This window comes from Capsicum annuum, chromosome 5, assembly GCF_002878395.1.
Source record: "Capsicum annuum cultivar UCD-10X-F1 chromosome 5, UCD10Xv1.1, whole genome shotgun sequence".
In the NCBI taxonomy this organism is placed as follows: Eukaryota; Viridiplantae; Streptophyta; class Magnoliopsida; order Solanales; family Solanaceae; genus Capsicum; species Capsicum annuum.
The window spans coordinates 189,041,679-189,064,011 of NC_061115.1; the positions used below are offsets into that span (position 1 = coordinate 189,041,679).

Genomic DNA, 22,333 nt, shown 5'->3' on the forward strand with positions numbered 1-22,333 from the left:
CTGTGGACAGCAAAGGAAAACTTCACATAAAAAGGAAAGCAGCTCTTAGACTGAATGTGACGCATGGGAACTTTTTCTGGAGCAAACTCAATATTTTTAAATAGTTAAGGATGCAGTAGCAATTTATTAGGGAAGGATGTTATTAAAAGCATGATTGCTGAATTTTTAGTTTATTATTTTTTGACATTCTATATTATTTAAAAGGAGGAGAAACGGCTTAGCTTGAGGACAGAGAGAGAGAAACGCGTTTCTCTCTTATTTTCGGTAGTCATTTTTATCACCAAGATCATTCTAAGTTTTGGTATGATGAATATTTCAAGTTTGATTTCTGTTTTATTCATGAGTAGTTAAGTTTATTTGTTAGGGTTATGGAAACCTTGTAGTATACTCTCTATTGCTATGGGTTTTTAAATTTATGATGTGTTAATCCACTTATATCATTACTCTCTTCATTCTGATTGAATTCTCATGGTTGCAAACATAGGAAATGCGCCATTATAGCGATAACTTATTTGATAGAAAAGTTACTGTTTGGAAATGAGAGTGTGACAAGAAAATAGGGTTTCCAACGTCTATTTTACACATTAATGCGCTAGCAGGATTAAATTCTTGGAGAGTTCATACAATTGGGTGTACACTTTGGATCGAGAGAACTAAGGTGAATAAATCCTTGATGGTTGAAAAACACTTAGATTTAGAATTAGAATACGTCTCTCTATAAGTGCATGCATGTATAAAATCCATATTACTCATAGTTAATAGAGAAGTAGAAGCTACAAGGTGGACATAACCCTAACTTGTCATTCTCTGTGATCAAATATTATTACACATATCATCTCATCGTTACACTGATAATATTATTGTGCACCTAAACTGAAACCCCCATTACCTTGGAACCTTCGATCAACAGTCTAATAATAATCGCAATACTTAGTGATTATAGTATTCCCTGTGGGATTCGACACCCAACCCAGTTGGGTTCTATATTTGACAGCAATCGCTTGCACTTTCTAACGAGAGTTGTAATTTGGGCGTATCAAATTTTGGCGTTGTTGCTGGGGAATACGGTTGTCAACTAAGTTTGTGATAGTTAATAGACCCTTTGGTCAAAGATTCTCAAATTTTACTTTTTGTTTGTTGTTTTTGTTTTGTTCAGGTTTAGTGGATTGCATGCCAAATACACGGAGATCTGGTCAGCCATTATTACCTATAAATCCTGAACTACATCTTATTGGTAGAATGGATGCGCAACGACACCTTGAAAGGATAGCTACTCAACAGGAGCAGGCTAGATTAGCTGCATTGGCAGCTGCATAAGTAAATCAACAGAATGCTGATAACCCAGGTCGGGTACCAAATCTTGATGATTAGGACCTGGGTGATGATGAGTTATTAAATCCAAGGCGTGCAGATGATGTGGCTGCACCAGTGAACAGGAATGTCAACAGAGATCGTCAAGCTAGGATGAGACCCGAACATCGAGCTATGCAAGTTGCTTTTGATGATGATGATGATGACTTGGATAGGGATGGTTCCACAGGGGCTATTATTCCTCCGCCCTTGGCACCCGGAGCCAAGTTCAATATCACTAGCACCATGATCCAGCTATTGCAACTCAAAGGGTTATTCAGTGGACTTGCAGGCGACGATCCGAATATGCATCTGATTAATTTTATCTCAATATGTAAATCGTTTGACAATCTAGGGGTTGGACAGAATGCGATCCGGCTACTCTTATTTACATTGTCTCTATCTGGAGAGGCAACTCTATGGTTAAACAAGCTAACTCCTAACTCTATTACTAATTGGAGGCAACTGAAAGAAGCTTTCCTAGAAAGATTCTTTCCGTCATCCAAGAGAGCACAATTAAGAGATGAGATAAGCAATTTTAGACAGCATCCAACTGAAGCTCTCCACGAGACATGGGAGAGGTTCAAGAAGAAGCTTATGCGATGCCCAAATCATCAAATGACCAATGTCTACTCGATGGAAATATTATATAGGGCTTTGAACTCGTTAACTAAGCCAGTGGTTGATAATACTTCGAGTGGGTCATTTATGGACCTTACTTTTATTGAGGCATGTGATATGCTGGATCGTATGACAAAGTAGAGTAAAGCTTGGCATACCAGGGATTCTAAGCTAGCAAGCTCTACTGTATCTACTGGCATGACAAAAGAACAGAGGCAAAGAGAAGAGAAATATGACCAGGATATGGCTCACATGAAAACGCAGATGGACCTTCTTACCAAGCATTTATAATCAGGGAAGACAGAAAAGGTCAAAGCTATTGTATCACAGGGAAGAGATGACTCTGATTCTGAGGAGGAAGCAAATTACTTAAATAATCAGGAGGGTTTCCAAGGCAATGTCCAAGGAAACCAAGGTAGGAACTATTATGAAAAATCTAGATACAAGGACCGAGACCAAGGGAATTGGAAGAATAAGAATGACAGGAGCGATTTGTATGTCCCTCCTGGAAATCGTGAAGCTGTTGCACCAAGCTCTGGGAAGATGTCCATGGAGGACATAATGGCCAAGCTTTTGAAAGGAGTGGAGGCAACCAACACGGGAGTATCTGAGGTAAAAAATGATTTTTCCTCAATGAATCAATTGGTTGACTCGCATTCCACTTTAATAAAACAGCTAGAACAACAAATAAGTCAACTATCGGCGGTATTCAATTAAAGAAAAGCTGGCACTTTACCTAGTGACAATGTGCAAAATCTAAGAAAAGATGGATCATGTTTGGCTATTACCACCAGGAGTGGTAAGGTGCTGGAAAATCCATCCAAGGGCAAGCATGTGGTTGACAATATAGAAGAGAATGTTATTGAAGCAGATTGTGATGATTCTGTAGAAGTTGAAAATCAGAATGAGAACGTTCATGATACTACACCTAGATGTCAACAGTCTAAAAAGATTGATAATGGGAAGCACAATAAAAAGGAAGTGGTGGAGAAAACTCTTCCAAATCCACCACCACCTTTTCCTCAGAGACTAAAGAAGAAGGCTGATGACACCAGGTTCAGCAAATTCATGACCATGCTAAAATAGCTGACTATAAATGTGCCTTTGGTGGAGGCACTGGAGCAAATGCCAGGGTATGCCAAATTCATGAAGGACCTTTTGACAAAGAAAAGGGCAGCGAGCTATGAACTAGCAGATAATTTTCATCATTGTAGTGCAATTGCCACGAGGTCTTTGGTACAGAAGAAGGCAAATCTGGGTGCTTTCACTATTCCTTGCAGGGTTGGATCTTTAGATTTTGCCAAGGCTTTATGTGATTTGGGGGCTAGCATTAATTTGATGCCACTAGCCATTTATAGATAGTTGGGGTTGGGGGATCGTACACCAACCAACATGCGGCTTGTAATGGCAGATAGGTCGGTAAAACGACCTATTGGTATCTTATATGATGTATTAGTAAAGGTTTTTACCTTCATTTTTCCTACAGACTTTGTTCTTTTGGATTGCGAGGTGGATTTTGAGGTGCCCATAATCTTGGGTCGACCTTTCCTCACAACAGAAAGTGTACTTATTGATTTGTGAGCAAATGAGCTTTTATTTTGGATGAATGACGAAGTGGTACATTTTGATGTATGCAAATCAATGAAGCAGCCCAAGGATATGAATGTGTTCTCTATAGTTGATGTTTATTATGAGGATGAGAAAGAACTATCTTTAGAGAAGTAGCTTACTGTTGAGCCATTGGCTGCTGTGCTTTTGAACTTTGATCGTGAGGATGTTAAAGAGTACGAAGAAACTATCTGTGCTTTGATAGGAATGGGGTCATATTCTTATGCCCCCAAGAAGCTGGACCTTGACCTTAAGAATCAACCTTCACCACCGGAAAAGCCATCCATTAAAGAGCCACCAGTGCTAGAAGTGAAAGAGCTACCCATTCATCTAAGATATGTGTTCTTGGGTAGTGGACATACACTGCCAGTTATTATTGCTGCTGATTTAGGTGAACAACAAGTAGAGGCTCTCTTCTCTATTCTGAAGAGGTACAAGAGAGCTATTGGTTGGACTATTGTTGATATAATTGGTATCCCTCCTGGCATATGTATGCACAAGATTCAGCTAGGGGAAGATTGCGTACCCACTATTGAGCATCAGCATCGTATGAATCCACCTATGTAAGAGGTGGTAAAGAAAGAAATCATAAAGTGGTTAGATGCAGGGGTGGTGTATCCAATCTAAAACAGTAAATGGGTGAGTCTTGTACAATGTGTGCCCAAAAAAGGGGGCATGACAGTAGTAGCAAACGAGAAGAATGAGCTAATTCCACTCAGGCCTGTCACAGGGTGGAGGGTGTGTATGGATTATCGGAAGCTAAACTCGTGGATGTTAAAGGACCACTTCCCAATGCCATTCATGGATCAAATGCTTGATCGATTGGCAGGGAAAGGATGGTTCTGTTTCTTGGATGGTTATTCCGGATATAATCAGATTTGTATTGCTCCTGAAGATCACGAGAAGACCACTTTTACATGCCCATATGGTACTTTTGCATTCAAACGAATGCCATTTGGGTTATGTAATGCACCTGCCACTTTTCAGTGGTGTATGATTTCCATTTTCTCTGATATGGTTGAAGACACCTAGGAGGTATTTATGGATGACTTTTCAGTTGTAGGTGAGTCATTTGAGTCATGCTTGGCAAATCTAAGTATGGCTTTGCAGCGATGTGTGGAATTCAATCTGGTGCTAAATTGGGAGAAGTGCCATTTTATGGTTAAGGAGGGCATTGTTCTCAAGCATAAAGTCTCTGAAAATGGAATTGAAGTTGATTAAGCCAAGATTGAAGTTATCGAGAAACTACCACCTCTAATTTCTGTGAAGGGGGTTCGTAGTTTTCTCGATCATGCTGGTTTTTATCGGAGGTTTATTAAAGACTTCTCCAAGATTGCAAACCCATTATGCAAAATTTTGGAGAAGGAGGCAAAGTTTTACTTTGGTGAAGATTGCTTGAAGGCATTTGAATACCTCAAAGGAAATCTAGTTGAAGCCCTTATTATCGTAGTACCCGATTGGTCTCTACCTTTTGAAATTATGTGTGATGTAAGTGGTGTAGCCTTGGGTGCTGTACTTGGTCAAAAAAGAGAAAAGCTATTTCATCCAATCTACTATGCGAGCAAGGCCTTGAATGGAGCACAGAAGAATTATACCGTTACTGAACAAGAGCTTTTTGCGGTTGTTTATGCTTTCAAAAAGTTTCGTGCTTACTTGTTGGGAACCAAGGTAGTGGTTCATACAGATCATGTGGCTCTAAGATATATAATGGCAAAGAAGGATGCCAAGCCAAGGCTAATTAGGTGGGTGCTACTACTTCAAGAATTCGATTTTGAAGTAAAGGATAGAAAAGGTTGTGAAAACCAAGTAGCTGATCATCTATCTAGACTTGAGAGTGAGCGCACAGTGCAGACCGACCTTGATATTGATGATGCATTCCCCGACAAAGAGATTCTAGCAACTATGGTGGAAAACTTACCGTGGTATGCAGATTTTGCTAACTACGTGGTAAGCGAAGTGATTCCTGAGAATCTCTCCTTTCATCAAAAGAAAAAGCTCATGCATGATGTGAAACATTACTTCTGGGATGAGCCTTATCTGTTTTGACGATGTGCTAATGGTATTATTAGGTGGTGCATCCCAGATGTAGAGGTGCCTAGCATACTAGAAGCAAGCCATGCTTCCTAAGTTGGAGGTCACCATGCAGGTGAACGGACGGCCAACAAAGTACTGTAAAGTGGCTACTATTGGCCTTCATTATTCAAGGATGCCTACAATTTTGTAAGAAGATGTGATCAGTGTCAGCGGCAAGGTTCTATCTCAAAGCACCATGAGATGCCTATGTCCAAAATGCTTGAAGTAGAGTTATTCGATGTCTGGGGTATTGACTTTATGGGCCCATTTGTGAGCTTATTTGGGATTAAATATATCTTAGTTGCTATGGATTATGTATCCAAATGGGTCAAAGCAGTTGCGCTAGCTGATAATGAAGGTAAGAGTATTGTGGCGTTCTTAAAGAGAAGTATCTTCTCTCGTTTTGGGGTACCCCATACCATCATAAGCGATAGAGTATCATATTTCTACAACAAGCTATTCAGACCCGTATTGGCAAAGTATAGGGTTAAGAAACATAAGGTAGCTACAACGTACCACCCACAAACTAGCGGGCAGGTAGAGGTTTCAAACCGGGAAATCAAGTTAATCCTTGCTAAGACTTTGAATGCCAGCAGGAAAGATTGGTCCAGGAAGCTAGACGGTGCCTTATGGGAATATAGGTCTGCGTTTAAGACACCAATTGGCATGTCACCATACCAACTAGTTTATGGAAAGGCTTGTCACTTGCTAATTGAGCTAGAACATAAAGCAATGTGGGCACTAAAGCAGCTGAACCTGAACTGGAATGATGCTATTAATATGAGATTGGGGCAGTTGAACGAGATGGATGAATTCCATCTAAATGCATATGAAAGAGCAGATCTTTACAAGGAAAGGATAAAAAAGTACCATGATCGGAGGATTATCCAACGAAACTTTCAGAAAGGCGATTTGGTACTCCTTTTCAACTCCAGACTGAAGCTGTTTCCAGGTAAGTTGAAGTCTAAATGGTCTGGTCCATTCAGAATCAGCCAAGTTTACTCATCTGGAGTAGTGGAGTTAGAAAACAATGATGGTAGTGTCTTTAAGGTGAATGGCCGAAGACTGAAGTTATATATCGGTCCAACCGACTCAATAAAATGTATAGCCACCATATATCTTGATGAAGTCTGAGTAATCGAGATAACTATGTCATGCCGCGACAATAAATCAAGCGCTACATGGGAGGCAACCCATCATTTTAATCATTTTTGTTTTACTAGGAGTTTGTTTTTGATAAATAAAAATTCAAAAAGAAGAGTCGAGGCACCACCAAACCTAAGGCGCTTGGTGGGAAGCAACCCATCCTTCTAATCATTTTTGTTGTTATTGATTAAGTGTAGGTGCATGAAGTACAAAGGAGGAGATTAGACCCAAATTTTGATTTGAAAGTGAGCCATGTCAATGGTGGTAAGTCTAGGAATGATCTCACATAGGCAATAGGCTAGGCGCCGCCTAGGCCAATATGGGCGATAGGCTAGGCGCCGCCTATGCCATCGCCTATGCTCACTGCCTCACATAGGCAATAAGCTAGGCGCCGCCTATTCCAACATGGGAGATAGGTTAGGCACCACCTATGCCAACATGGGTGATAGGCTAGGCGCCACCTATGCCAACATGGGTGATAGGCTAGGCTCCACCTATGCCATCGCCTATGCTCACTGCCTCACATAGGCGATAGGCTAGGCGCCGCCTATGCCAACATAGGCGATAGGCTAGGCGTTGCCTATGCCATTGCCTATGCTCACTGCCTCACATAGGCGATAGGCTAGGCGCCGCCTATGCCAACATAGGCAATAGGCTAGGCGCCGCCTATGCCAACATAGGCAATTGGCTAGGCGCCGCCTATGCCAACATAGGCAATAGGCTAGGCGCCGCCTATGCCAACATAGGCGATAGGTTAGGCGCCACCTACTTATGCTTAGGCGATGCTATAGGCGCCGCCTATCACCGTAAATGTTGCCTAATAACCCGTTTGTCAATGGACCAACCCGACCCATGTCTCATCTTTCAAATATATCCTCTACCCTTAAACACCACTCAATTTTTCTTAAACCTAAGCTCCGCCCAAGCACCCTTGCCCTCTCCAAGGTTTTCTCTTTTCTCATCTAATCCTGCAGGCTCACCTTCCCGATTCATCACGAATTAATCACCAAGTAAGTTGTTCTTTCATGTTCCGTAGTTGTTTCAGTGCTATGCTTATAATGGTTAACTAGATTTTGTAGTAGTGCTTGGTGATAAGAGTATGATTAGTTTGTTATGATTTTTTGAATAATACATCTCATTGAGTGAAAGGATTCTCGTAGGTAATCTTGATTTTACTCCGGCATGTATTGATTGGTATTCACTGTCATAATTTTTTTTATTATGGAGTTGAAATATTGAAGTTTAATACATAATTTTGGGAGTTATAAGCTTGACTATGCGAGTGACTCGTTCATCGATGTAATGATCATGGTTAACCAAAAGCATAAGATTGTGTAATTGTTTCTATGCTATAGCCTGATAAGATTTCTATGTGGTAGTCTTGTTCAAAGATTGCATTGTTCCAATGAAATAAAGTTGGAAATGATAGTCAAGATTACAAGACCATTGTATGTTGCTTCTCTATATCAAACTGAGAAAGTGTTATGTAAAGTGAAGGGTTGAAAGTGTGACTGCGCTAATAATGTTGTTGGCACATACCTTCTAAATGTATGTCGATGAAGTCTGAGTAATCGACATCACTCACTCAATTAGTTTGTGCAAACAATTTAAGTGTGGGGTGGTGCCATCACTATTTTCTTTTTTGATTATAGTGAATTTTACGAAATAAGACTAACATGACCATATTATGATCTCAGGTAACATGGCTCCGAAAGGACGACAGGGAAAGGAGAAAGCATCTACCTCACAAAAAGGTCAAAAAAGGTCAAGAAAGGACCAGGCTGATTCCTCCTCTCTTCAAGTACCTCGATGCACTTTTGGGATCAAATGGGTTTTGGAGGAGGAAGGGAAGGAATGGTATAGAAACAATAAAGTGAAGAAATATGTACATGTGGAGTTGATGCAGAAGGAAAGTTTAGCAAAGCACTGCCCTCGCATTTTGGCAAAAATTATGGCACTAAATCTTGACTTTATCTTCTGAGACATGGGCGAATGTAATCTTGATTTGACTGGAGAGTTTTATGCCAACTGGTCCCCAAGGACTACGGGAAATGAAGTAAAGATTCAGGGGCAAGTCTTGCAATTGAACGCTGAGTTCTTCAACTCTTTCCTGGGTACTCCAAGTATGGATCAATCACCACTCAAGGAGATCTACAACAGACCTCCCTACAGAGCCATCAGACATACGTTGTGTGGATCAAGGTCTATGACCCGGTGGACTTGTCATAAAGATAATGGTCGTCACAATACTTACCTATATGCTTGTTTGAATAGAGAAGCTCGTATATGGTTAGGAATAGTCAATTCCTGCTTGATTCCTGGGACACAATACACTAAGGTCACGCGTGATCGAGTCTGCTTGGTATATGCTTTAATGACGAATGTTTCCATCAACATTGGTGCAGTTATACGAACGTCGATGTGAAAAGCAAGGGTGCATAAAAAGTCCCATTTTAGTTTTGGCAATTTGTTGACTGCAATTTTAATGAAAGAGCACATTGAGGAGGAGCCAGCAGACCATAAGTTGCCACATAACTCGAAGAGGGTAGATCTCACGAAAATCAAAGATCCAGAAACTGGTCAAGGCATCAACCTTACCACTGCTGAGAGACATGCTCGAGATGAGAGTTTTTTTTGCCATCTATATGGCATGACTAGGTTCACTATGATGAATGGGGGTCGTGTGCCGACTGATGTAGAGCTTCGGCAGTTGGACTATGACTACCCGCTTAATGAGCATGCTCGGGCCATGTGTGGAGTGGGGGTAAATTTTGAAGAACCTCTAGATGATGATGTGCTGACAGACGATAATCACCAGCTGTTAGACTCTGATGTGGAGGACAACTCTGATGATGAAGACTCTGATGATGATTCTGATGCAGGGGGTATGACCCCGGATGTAGAGGAGGAGTCTGACTAACCAGGTTTTTGCTTATTTATTTACACTGGGGTAGTGTGTTCCTTCTTAGTGTGGGGTGTTGTACTGCGTACTGCTTGCCCGCATTTATTCTATAGTCGTTTTGATTTAGTCGTAGTTAGTTAGTTTTAATTAGTCAGATTTTGCATGAAATTGTTCTTATAGACGGCATGGCATTATAATAGGAGTTTGTGCTAAATCACTACTATTGAAACATTTAGGCTCTAAGTTGTGACTCACTCTGTGATAATTGTTTGTGGTTTAATTCATTTATCTGTTGGGTCAAGAATCTATAATGCTCCCAATTAAGTTGACCATGTGCCATGTGTGTGTAAGGTTATTGTATATTCTTTGTTGCGGCTGATGCTAGAACTTGCCTAGTGTGTGTGTGAAGCGAAATAAAGATTATGAGTTTAGGAGATGATTTAGGCATTTCTTTGGCAGCCCTGATTTTTTATCTTCTTTTTACCTACCTTTGTACATTGTCCTAGTGAACACCCATTGAGCCTTTAGCTATTTTCTTTGCCAACCCCATATGTAGCCTAATCCATTTTTTTGAAAAGGCCATAATTTGATCCAAAAGCTCCTAAGCGCTTTAAATTGTAGAATCAAGTTGAGTAAAAAGTGTGGCAAAATAAGAGGAAAATGGTAAAAGTGATGCCCCAAAGTTTAGTTATTAGTACATGAAAATATTGTGATCGAGGGTGGCTATCATAGGGATGCTTAATAAAAATAAAAATAAATAAATAAATAAAAGAGTTGTATATTCCCATCATAGTGTTTTAATTGAGTAACAAAATGGATGAAGAAGGGTAGAGTGGTTGTTAAAAGTTAGTGTAAATGGCATAATGTAGTGTATTAAAGCGCTTAGGGAGCATAGCCACCATTTCTGGCCAAAATAGTCCTACCCGTCCCTTTAGCCTACTTTACAACCCGTAAAGACCTATTTGATCCTAACCTTAGCATTCTGATATTAGTGGAGCATTACACTAAGGGCAAGCATATGGTCATCAGTTGTAATCTAAGAATTCTTTGTGAGAGTGAGAGCAAGCAACTTCTTATACCCATATTTCTGAAAAATGCAAAACTATGAGTGATTATGGGTAACATTTTATGTGAGCGCGCATGGTTGATGATTGTTGGGTACTTTTATATGATTTTTTTGGCTTAACTTGTGTATACGAATTAACCAACTTAATGAGTCTATGTTGGAGGGTGAGTTGTTTCTAGTAATGATCAAGAAATCTACTCCTTGTTAATAATTGCAGTGTATGTCTTGTTGAAAATTTTGTGTTGCTCTTGTGAATTTTAGTTAGGTATTCGCATGGATGTACTATTTTGTTCAAGGACAAACAAAGCATTAAGTGTGGGGTGGTGATGTTGGGCGTATTTATACGTCTAAGCACCATAACTTACCCATGTTTTAGCTAAGTTTTGAGGATAAAATACATAATTCTTGCACTTTTGGTCTATTTTTAGTTAAGTGAGCTGACCTATGTGATTAACATGTTTTTCAGGTACTAATGAGGAAGATTACAGCACTTTTGGGACCTGTGGACAGCAAAGGAAAACTTCACATAAAAAGGAAAGCAGCTCTTGGACTAAATGTGACGCATGGGAACTTTTTCCGGGCAAACTCAATATTTTTAAATAGTTAAGGATGCAGTAGCAATTTATTAGGGAAGGATGTTATTAAAAGCATGATTGCTGAATTTTTAGTTTATTATTTTTTGACATTCTGTATCATTTAAAAGGAGGAGAAAACGGCTTAGCTTGAGGACAGAGAGAGAGAAACGCGTTTCTCTCTTATTTTCGCTAGTCATCTTTATCACCAAGATCATTCTAAGTTTTGGTGTGATGAATTTTCTAGTTTGATTTCTGTTTTATTCATGAGTAGCTAAGTTTATTTGTTAGGGTTATGGAAACCTTGTAGTATACTCTCTATTGCTATGGGTTTTTGAATTTATGATGTGTTAATCCACTTATATCATTACTCTCTTCATTTTGATTGAATTCTCATGGTTGCAAACATAGGGAATGCGCCATTATAGCAATAACTTGTTTGATAGAAAAGTTACTGTTTGGAAAAGAGAGTATGACAAGAAAATAGAGTTTCCAACATCTATTTTACACGTTAATGCCCTAGCAGGATTAACTTCTTGGAGAGTTCGTACAATTGGGTGTACACTTTGGATTCGAGAGAACTAAGGTGAATAAATCTTTGATGGTTGAAAAACACTTGGATTTAGAATTAGAATACGTCCCTCTATAAGTGCATGCATATATAAAATCCATATTACTCATAGTTAATAGAGAAGTAGAAGCTACAAGGTGGACATAACCCTAACTTGTCATTCTCTGTGATCAAATATTATTACACATATCATCTTATCGTTACACTGATAGTATTATTGTGCACCTAAAATGAAACTCCCCTTACCTTGGAACCTTCGATCAACAGTCTAATAATAATCGCAATACTTAGTGATCATAGTATTCCCTGTGGGATTCGACACCTAACCCAGTTGGGTTTTATATTTGACAGCGACCGCTTGCACTTTCTAATGAGAGTTGTAATTTAGGTGTATCAAGCATACCTTGATATCTGATAGAACTTCATGGCATATTCCTTAATAGTCATTCTCTTCTGCTTAAGATTCACAAAATCCTCCATCTTAGCTTCCCTCAGATCTGGAGGAAAGAAACAATCCAAGAAGGCATTAGAAAAGGCCTCCCATAATTCTAATTCTTCCACATCAACCCTATCTCTATCCCACTCATCATACCACTGATAGGTAACGTCTTTGAGATGATAAGTTGTAAAGTTTACCCCAACCACATTGGTAGCCTGCATCACCCAAAATATCTTTTTTATTTCATCTAAGAAGCCCTGTGGATCCTCCTCCACCTTCACTCCAGTAAAAGTAGGAGGACCCATTTTCATGAATTGGCCAACCCTTGTCGCCTCAGCAGATGAACCACCAAATATGTCCTACACAGCCTGAGCAGCGAGAATTGAGAAAACATGGATATATTAACAAAATTTTACATTCATCACATTAACCTGAGGGACCTAAAGAGAACTGGTAGGATTAAGAGGAACTCCAGTACCATCAAGAATAGGACCCTGAGATCGAAGATGTACCCCTATCGTAGGACGTATCCCTTTAGCATCATCCTCAGATGGAATAGAAGAATTTTCTTCTTTTTTAGATCTACGAGGCATGATCTAAAAGACGAACAAATGAGGATTAGAGAAGATTTTTGGACTTCAGACTCCAAGATTGAAAATAGAATACCAAGAAAGTGAAACATTCCTAAATATCTTATAGCCTCTCCCTTATGAGTGTGGCAAGCTACACACCCCTAAAAGAGACTCTACTCGGTATGGCTTTGTGGACTTCCCAATTGACCATGAACCTAAAGCTATGATACTAACATATCACGACCCGACCTAGGGCCTAGACGTAATGGGCATCCCAAGTCTAACTAAGACCGGGGAATGCCCCCTGTTACCCAACCCAACCACCTATCTAGCCTTTGATGGGCTGAATTTCTAGAATATAACAAGATAGTGTAAATTCTCTCATGAAGACTCTGGGATAGGTTCACAACCGTTACCGACCCAACCGAGTCCAACCGTACCAAATCAACCATCCAACCATTCCAAGTCAAACCAAAAGCCATAAACCAGGTAGTAACCAAAGAAAATACCAAAAAATATAATGATAATCAATCCCAAAATATAGTACAATAGAATAGTGAGATATTATGTCTGATGATGCTAGCCTCTCAGCTAATTCCAATGCCAAGACTGACACCAATACCAATCCCGCCCATACCAACCCCCAGAAGTACCACAAAGCCTCTAACTAGAAAAGTAAAAATATCTGGTTGGGACATGCCCCCAACCATGGCCAAAACCAATATCCAAAATAAAACAAAAATATCCAAAGATGTCCACAACATAAAATGGAGCCTTCTGAAATAATGGAAGCTCACCACTTCAGTCCAAATGCTGATTCTGAAATTTGAATGCTTGATAGGAGGATTAGAATGGCCCTCCAGCATAGCATGGGTATACAGTCGCCAGTAGACAAGTTAGCAAGCGATCTTTAGCATGAACTAAAGATAAGGATAAAATAATGTCATTTATAAATCAAGTGAAACCATCCATAATGAATACAACCACACATACATATATAAGTATCAGGAAAGGGAACCGAGTTTAGCATGCATTTAAAACCTTTACCTAGGCTTTGTAGCTTTGCCGTCCTAAACCACCCATGGGCAATATGGGTTCAGCTCCCCTTGTTGAAAGGGCCTCAATACGTGTAGTCGTACGACCAGGGAAGTATCCCATGGGATAACTAGTATATTCCTCAATATGAGGTGTGACATCATGCAAACGGTCCACCAAGACCAATCTCATACCGAAAAATATGAGTTTCCAGTTTTGGTCCCCCCAGGACCTCCACCTTTTACAGCTTAGCTACACCTCCCCCTTTAATGCCCAATTAAAACTGTTTCCAAGCAATCCATTTATCATTTATTAACCAAGGCCACTTAATGGTGGTATCATCATACCAACCATACTTGCAAGTACTATCCATATCCAACCATATGTATGTTTAAGGGGACTTTCGAGTGCCCTTCTATTTACCATATTAAACCTCTTGGGAGAATTTGTACCCCACAAGTATAACCATTTAGACATTTTCCTTTCCAAACTATTTAAACCATGCATAAATCCTTTACCAAGTTTAAAACTAGCAAGAATTCCTTTTAAAAGTGATCAATGCAATGAACATATTTTTATATTCATTTTCTCAATCACATTAGGGGCATGGTATATATCCAAAACCAATTCCAATTTCCGATAACTATTCCATGTAATCCAATCATCCAAAACCATCATTAATGCATAGAAAAGCATAATTAAAATCATGGAAAACCATAACCAACCATTTATAACAAAAAACCCCAAATCATATTTGAAAACCAAAAGCATACAATGATGAAATCATAAAAACCAATAATGAAAACCATGCCTTTAATTTGAACTAATAATGAGGGAAGAGAACATGCCTTCTACTGAAGAATTGATGGAAAGATATCACCAAAGCAAGCCCCAAATTAGTTCTCAAGATGAAACCCTAGCTTTCTTGCCTAAAAAATTCTTGAGAGAATTCTGAAGTGTTTAGGAATAGTTTCTAAGTGTTAAATAGTAAAATAATAGGGTAAATACTCTCCCAAATAGATTAGAAGTTGTGGGGTCCTATTAGGGTAAGTAGAGAAATGTCCAGAATACCCTTACTTAAATTGCACAAAACTCCGTCATAGGGATACGGCTGACCCTTACGAGTCGTACCCTTCCTATACGAGTGGTACCCGCCACTCGTACTAACCTCTACCCTTACACCTAACACTGTCCAGTATACGACTCATCCAACCAAGTGTATCCACAGCATACAATTCGTACCTCCTATTTGTATCCCTGGCAGAATAGGATACCAAGAGGATTGAACACTGTCTCCCATACGAGTGCAAGATACGACTCATATCCAACCATACGACTCATATCCCCTAAGTCGTATCCATTCCAATAACTCATCCAATCTCATCGACCAACAGTGGCCAGTATACGATAGGACCATACCACTCGTACTCCAACATACGGCTCGTACCTATGAGTCATATTGGGACCGGAGAACAAAATTTCAGGAAAAATACTAAGGGCCAAAACCCAGAATGTAACAATATAGTTCTCACAAAAGACACCCAAAAGTCAAAATTTTAGTTTTTCAAAAAGTGAAATAATTTAAGGGGGTGCTTGGAGGGATTTTATTAAGTGACTTATAAGGTAGAAGCTAAAAGTCAAAAACTGATAGCAACTAATTTTTACCTTTTGACTTTTTTACACTTTTTAAGTCAAAGTAAAGTAATTTAAAGTGACTTTTTTTAATGGAAAATGTACAAATACAGTTCCGAACTTTGATAAATACACATATGCCCTCCATCATATTTTGGGTACAAATATACCCCTGTTGTCAATGATTGGGTACATATATACCCTTCTCACTGACGGAGTGTCACATGTCACAATCTTAATCATTTATCAATTTTAATTTATCTTAGCCCAAATAACCCACTACCCGATCCATTATTTGACCCAATTTCATGAAATATTCAAGAATCGGGTCTGTTGCTCAATACAGCAAACAGACGCGCCTCTTATTTGTCTTTTACAACAAGTTATTTGCTTAAAAGACACTTGACATACATTAAAAGTACCAAAAATATGCAAGCATACCAGCTTCAACTCTTTCGAGAATCATGTATCCATCTTCGGCCAATGTCACAATTACAAATTTGACGTTCGGTAACTTTAGAAGTACAAAAACAAGAGCATCTAGGACTGAAGGGTTCCCTGTCCATGCCTGGGAGACGATACATCTTTTGTCAAATTTGCCAAGTACAACAGAGGGAGGACGGGACTCCATCATCGAATTAAAATTGCAAAAATAGCAAATATCAGTCCCAACGGATGCGTCTGTTTGTTGTGTTGAGCAATGGATCCAACTCTTGAATATCTATGAAATCGGGTCAAATAATGGATTGGATATCGGGTATATTTGCGATAAAATAAATAAAAATTGGTAATGGTTAAGATTGTGATACATGGCACTCTGAAAAACATATATATATATATATACTCAGTCATTAACGACAAAGATATTTATACCCATATATATATTATTTATCAAAGTTTGAAAATATATTTATACTTCTCTATTTTTAAACTCTTTATCATACAACTTCAAAACTAAAAATATGCTTAAAAATTTTACACGCTTAAAATTTTTATACATTTAAAAATAAGTCAATTGAAAGAGCGAACTCTTATAAGCGGTGGTAGTTAGAGAAGAGTAACTCGATGGGTAGGAGGAGTGCGACTTTGAATTGGTCTTTGCGGCCCACTATAAACAAATAATAGAGTATATATCTACCTTATCTTGAATCTTGATGGGTTCTCAGATTCTCAAAATCTCACCGTTTACTCTGATTTTCAGCTCCACCTCATTGTTGAGATTCCATGCCAAAAGGAATTGTGGCCAATTCAGGCATTTAGGTTTTGTTTGTTCAAGTAAGAGAAGGTTCAGAGGTGGGATTATTGCGATGGCTACACCAGGCTCCGTTCACAAGTCAGAGGAGGAGTGGCGTGCAATTCTCTCCCCTGAGCAGTTCCGTATTCTAAGACAGAAAGGAACCGAGTATGCTCTTTTTTCTTAGCAAGTTTTTGTGGTCTTACTGATTCTTATTATTAGAACTTACAGGTGCTTGCTATGTACAATAAGCTAATACATGCATGTCATGTATTTGAATTTAGAGTTTATGTTACTTAATCATAATTAATTAATATATATTTTACTTAATTTAATTATTTAACCATGCTAAAGAACATTAGTTTGATGTATACACCCAATGCGTGTAAGTATTTACCTCCCTAATTTGCATGCTGAATTTTTTATTTTTTTTTGAAATTGCTAGAGACCTTGATGAACTTCTGGAGTTTTTAACTCCACTCAGTATTTCCTATAACTTCCCCTGAACTATTTGAAACTTGGTTCTAATATTTGTGTAAAGTCGGTGAGGAAGTTTGTAACTTGACCAAGTTTATTGAAGGATAGGATGCAAGTTTATAAAGTTACTTCCTGAATTCACCCAATCTCCTCTGATCAAATGAAAAGAAATCTTGGAAATGTCAGCATTTTAATGACACTTGCCATAAGTAATTGTTTTTTAATCTTGATTATAAAAATCAAATTTCTTTGGAATCAAAACTCGTCGTGAGGATCATCTTTATCCGAAGAGCACTAGATGGATCTTGTGTATAATAGGAGTAACATAATCAATTACAGAAGATTCTTCATACAATGTTTTCTTTCGCTGGAGATTGTTGCGTCCCTATCTCTTTCCTTAAAGTGTGTGTGGGTAGAGGCGCGGGGGGGGGGGGGGGGGGGGGTGCATGCTGCACTTCAATGTTGCTTACCAGACTGGTCTTAACTCCCTCCGAACAAGCATTGAGGAGAATTTGTTCACTGCTTTGGCGTGAGGTTTAAGAAAATCTGGTGATGCTTAACATATTTATACCCTTGAAGTGAACACTGTTACATACTCTGGAGATTGCCAATGTCTATACTTCAGCATTTAGCAACAAACTATGCACAAGGACATAATAAATCCTAGTTATAGAAGGCTGGTTACCTAAGTTTGTTATATTTAAGTATGATTTGTAACATTTAAGTATGCATGTTATATTAGGTTATCAAAATAAAAAATTTATGCATGTTATATTATTGTTTTGCTGCCACCTATAAACCGAAAGAGCCAGGCTTCCCAGCCACTATGCAAGAAGCAAATTGCGAATAATAAATCAACACGAGGATTTTTACGTGGAAAATTCCTTGCTCAAGAGAGAAAAATACCACCACCTATCTCCAGTAGGATTTCCCCAAACTCTCCACTTTAACTTGAGCAATTTCAAGGTTACAACTCTTTGTACACCTAAGGAAGTGACTCCAATAGAACCTTCTCAAATTTTAGTACCTTCTCCAACTCAAAGACTACGTTGTCTATGAAGTCCCTTTACAATTCAAAACCAAGGCATGATACAAGTCACTATGAAAGTAATAAGTGTACAGTTAGGAACCACAAGAATTAGTGGCGGAGCCAGACTTTTGGTTAAGGGTGTTCATATTTTTCCTTGGGCAAAGAACTGTTTAAAAAACAAAGAAAATAAAGCACTGTTGTACCTGCCAAGGTTCAAACTGGGTTGTTGATACGGAAATGCACACTCTTGACCACTGGACTATGCTTCTCTAGCTTGTCAAGGGTGTGCAACAACATGCTTCTCTAGCTTGTCAAGGGTGTGCAACAACATGTATATAACCATAAATATTTATATTTAACCTATATACTCGAAAAAATTTTCCGACGAAGGGTGTTCATCTGACCACCCTTCGTTGGCTGTGGCTCCGCCACTGACAAGAATCTAACTATAACACTTGATAGGAACAAGTTCTTCTCGTTGTGGTCTGAACAAATCTCTGTATATGTGTAGTCTCTCTCGTATGTCGTTACCTCATAAAGCATCAATGCAATGCTTTAAATAGGAGTAGAATATACATTTGTATTCTCTAAATCCAACCAAGACTTGGTTCAAGACTTCCCAAGAAACCAATTCGTGTTTGACTTTGTTTAGAGTCGGACAACTTCTCTTTATTCCAAGCTAATTCTTTGTGTTCAATTATGGTAGTGTTTTCATGTCTTGAACTCCAGTTCCATGTAGAATTTGGTTAACTCTTTTCATTTCGGTTGTAAGTGTAACCAACCTGCTATTAAGGATACGACAAAACAAATAATAGAAAAAGAGTGCCAGTATAAAGATCTTGATTAGTGCACAAACCAATTGTATACCACCTGTTTTCAAGGTTTTCTTTTGTGCGTGGAATAGCTTCTCCTACGTGGGTGAGACAGTCTTCTGGTTCTTGTTTGAAGGACCTGGTTCTCTCAGCAATTGCTCTGAAGTGTTTCCAGCTTCACCACCTTTTGGAAATTTGCTAAGGACGTGGTTCTTGTACATTGATTGTCACTTTGTACATTGTTTGCCAATCATCAAAACTTCATAAAATCTTGAATTAAGATTCAGATCAAAGCAGCTCAACATATAGCTAATTTTCAAAATCTGGGTATGATACAAGATTAGAGCTTCTTCAAGGAAAGTAGCTTGAATTTGTTCTCCCATGTATGCTCACCATGTTCGTTTATAAAAAGTTCAACATCAACCTTGTGGTTCAATATATTTTTAGTTCTTCTACTTTAGAAACTCAAATATTCAACAAGGAAAGATAACATAGTTGAATGACCATGATGCTTATTAATTGATAGATGAAGAATTTACCATAAAGGATATCTTCACAGGTACCCAGGTACTGGAGAATATGACAAGTTTTCTGGTGAAGGAGTCTACCAATGTGCAGGATGTGGCACTCCCCTCTACAATTCCACAACAAAATTCAACTCAGGCTGTGGTTGGCCAGCTTTCTTTGAGGGTCTTCCTGGAGCTATTAATCGCACTGTGAGCTTCCTTCTCTTCCTCATCGCCAGATCAATACGGTTTTGTCAACTTTAAAATCTTTAGATCATAATACTCATTATTAGGAGAGCTATTTTTGCGGAGATCACATCCCCTTGACTTCTGGGATAGAATGTAGAGTTTTTATATGAGGTTCCATTAATATGAATGGCCCTGCCTTTTGGACCAAAAGTATAGTGTAGCCTTGAGATTATGGGACATCTGCTTCCTTATGTTGGCACCTTCTTTTAACTTCCGTTTGCTACGTTCCAGTGTTTCTCTTTCTTCCATGTGTTTCCGGATGATGCTGGAGTAAGGAGTGAAGATAATGTTTGTAATTCCTGCAGCTATTTTAACAGAGATATATTTTGAATTTGAGAATGAAAGCACCAACCTCCTTAAAAAATTACAAAGAGATGACAATATGATTTTTTTTCCCATTATTCTTTTCTATTTTGAACCTTAAGTATTTACACTTGTTCTTGAATTTTTTCAAAAGGCATTTGACACATAGGGAGGCATTCCGTTGATTTTTCTTGAATGTATTTGGTAATGAGATTGCTTCTTCAACATTTCTATGTTTTACCTGGGTCCTCAGAAATTTTCTAGATCTGACATTGTGACACTGTCTGATGTGATATAATTGTGCTATTCAGCCTGACCCTGATGGCAGGAGGATTGAGATTACTTGTGCAGCTTGTGGTGGCCATCTCGGTCATGTTTTCAAGGGTGAGGGGTTCCCGAACCCAACAAATGAGCGCCATTGCGTCAATAGTATTTCCCTCAAGTTTACACCGGCAAATTCCTAATCCATCGCACTTGGGATGTGATATTTATCACAGCTTTATATTTCTCACGCATAGTTAGATGCTATGTTAACTGTTGATGGCAGTGTTGTGTTTTGGAAATAAAAGTTTACTTTTAAGCCTTGCGCTTTCTTGGAAATAATTCTTAGCCTTTTCTTATTCAGCTTCAATATATGGGATAATCTAGACAAAGTTTGATATAAATATTTCACGTCTTTAATATAACTGCTGATGGCAGCATTTTAGGCACGGAACGCTGCTTGTATGTCAAGTCCAATGCCTTTCTTCTAACTAAAGGTGGTCCTTGAGTATTAGATCCTCCACAGATGCAACTCCAACTTTCCATTGTAGACAAAAGTGTTTTTGAAACTGAAGCTTCCCAAGTATAGGTAAGTTATCGATCTTCAAAGGCAGTTTCAGAAAGCCCCAATCTGGAAAGTTGATACCTGGATATTCTCTGATGCGTAGGAATGACAATGGGTCTTCGAGTGTGTGTGTGCACGCACGCGGGGGGTGGGGCATCAAGTTTTGCCCTGCCCTGTCTGTCCCATTTAGTCCATACTAGTATCACAACACGTGTGTTGCACGTCGTTCTTGAGAAATGTCGGTAAGAAGTGTGTATGTCGCTTGACATTGTACTGTGCCCTTTTTTTAAAATAATATCAATTAAAAAGGAAGCATCGAAGTTTCAGAATATCAAATTAAAGTCAATATACTTGTAGAAATGTAGTCAAAAACTTCGATATATAAAACATTGAAAGAACGGGAGAATTCCTTTTTTCGAGAAAATCTTATGTACAGAGGAAGCGTAAACATAATAGATTGATAGATCTTTAACAATTATATATTCAATTATCCTTTTTTGGAGAAAATCTAATGTACAGAGGAAGTGTAAACATAATAGATTGATAGATCTTTAAAATCAATTATATATACAGATTTCTCTTTTCCCCTAAAACAGAACTTACATAGTGTGTTGAATACTTATTCATTTTATGTTGCTTAGGCTCGTAATGCTTGTTTGATAATAGGCTCTCAAAGCAGTTCTACATATTTAGATTGACTTATTTTAAGTGGTTTTATTTAGCCAAAATAGCTTTTAACTAGTTCTGTAGTGTTTAGGTAATAATAAAAAGTGATTTTAAGCACGCGCTGGTAAGCTAAAAAGACAAAAATAAGTTAAAAGTTATAAGCTCATTCAAATACCCTAATATTTTTTTTTTTCTATCTGATAACTTTCTTCTCTTGCTCCTTCTCCAATAAGTGGTTTCACCACAACTGACATGCAAATTAGATCTGAAGAGCAAAAATAAAATTTGAGTGACAAGTATGTATTAAATATGCTCAAAGTTATATTAAAGTCGTTAAACTGTACTTATCAACGACACTGTCAGTTGCTAAAGTATCCACCACTTCCAAGGATGCAAAGCCCTTTAAAAAATTTAGAGTGAGGATGACATTGTTAGATAGTAAAATAAAAGTTATTTCAACTTCTTTGTGAACCGAAGAGTAGCTGGGATTCATCCGGTCCAAGCGTCCATTGATAATGTAATAGCTCTTACATGGTAATAAGAAGTTACACCACTTTTTAATATGATTGTTCAAAAGTGTTGTTTATAATTTTGTTCCAAGTAAATGTGCATAAATAAAGGAATTGTAAATAAATAAACAACA

The 22,333-nt window shown here is 38.4% G+C and overlaps 1 protein-coding gene and 1 non-coding gene across 2 annotated transcripts; one reads left to right on the top strand and one right to left on the bottom strand.

The window, feature by feature from the left end:
- Positions 1–1,864: 1,864 nt before the first annotated feature.
- On the bottom strand, positions 1,865–1,970 carry LOC124899099. Its single transcript, XR_007056236.1, has one exon. It is a non-coding gene; the product is annotated as a small nucleolar RNA R71 (small nucleolar RNA).
- Positions 1,971–16,612: 14,642 nt separating this feature from the next.
- LOC107871036 (peptide methionine sulfoxide reductase B5) lies at positions 16,613–20,798 on the top strand. The gene is made up of 3 exons (XM_016717828.2): positions 16,613–16,989; positions 19,700–19,856; positions 20,510–20,798. Exons 1-3 carry the CDS (start codon positions 16,742–16,744, stop codon positions 20,660–20,662), a joined length of 558 nt encoding a protein of 185 aa, XP_016573314.1. The 5' UTR covers positions 16,613–16,741; the 3' UTR covers positions 20,663–20,798.
- The last annotated feature ends 1,535 nt before the right edge of the window (positions 20,799–22,333 follow it).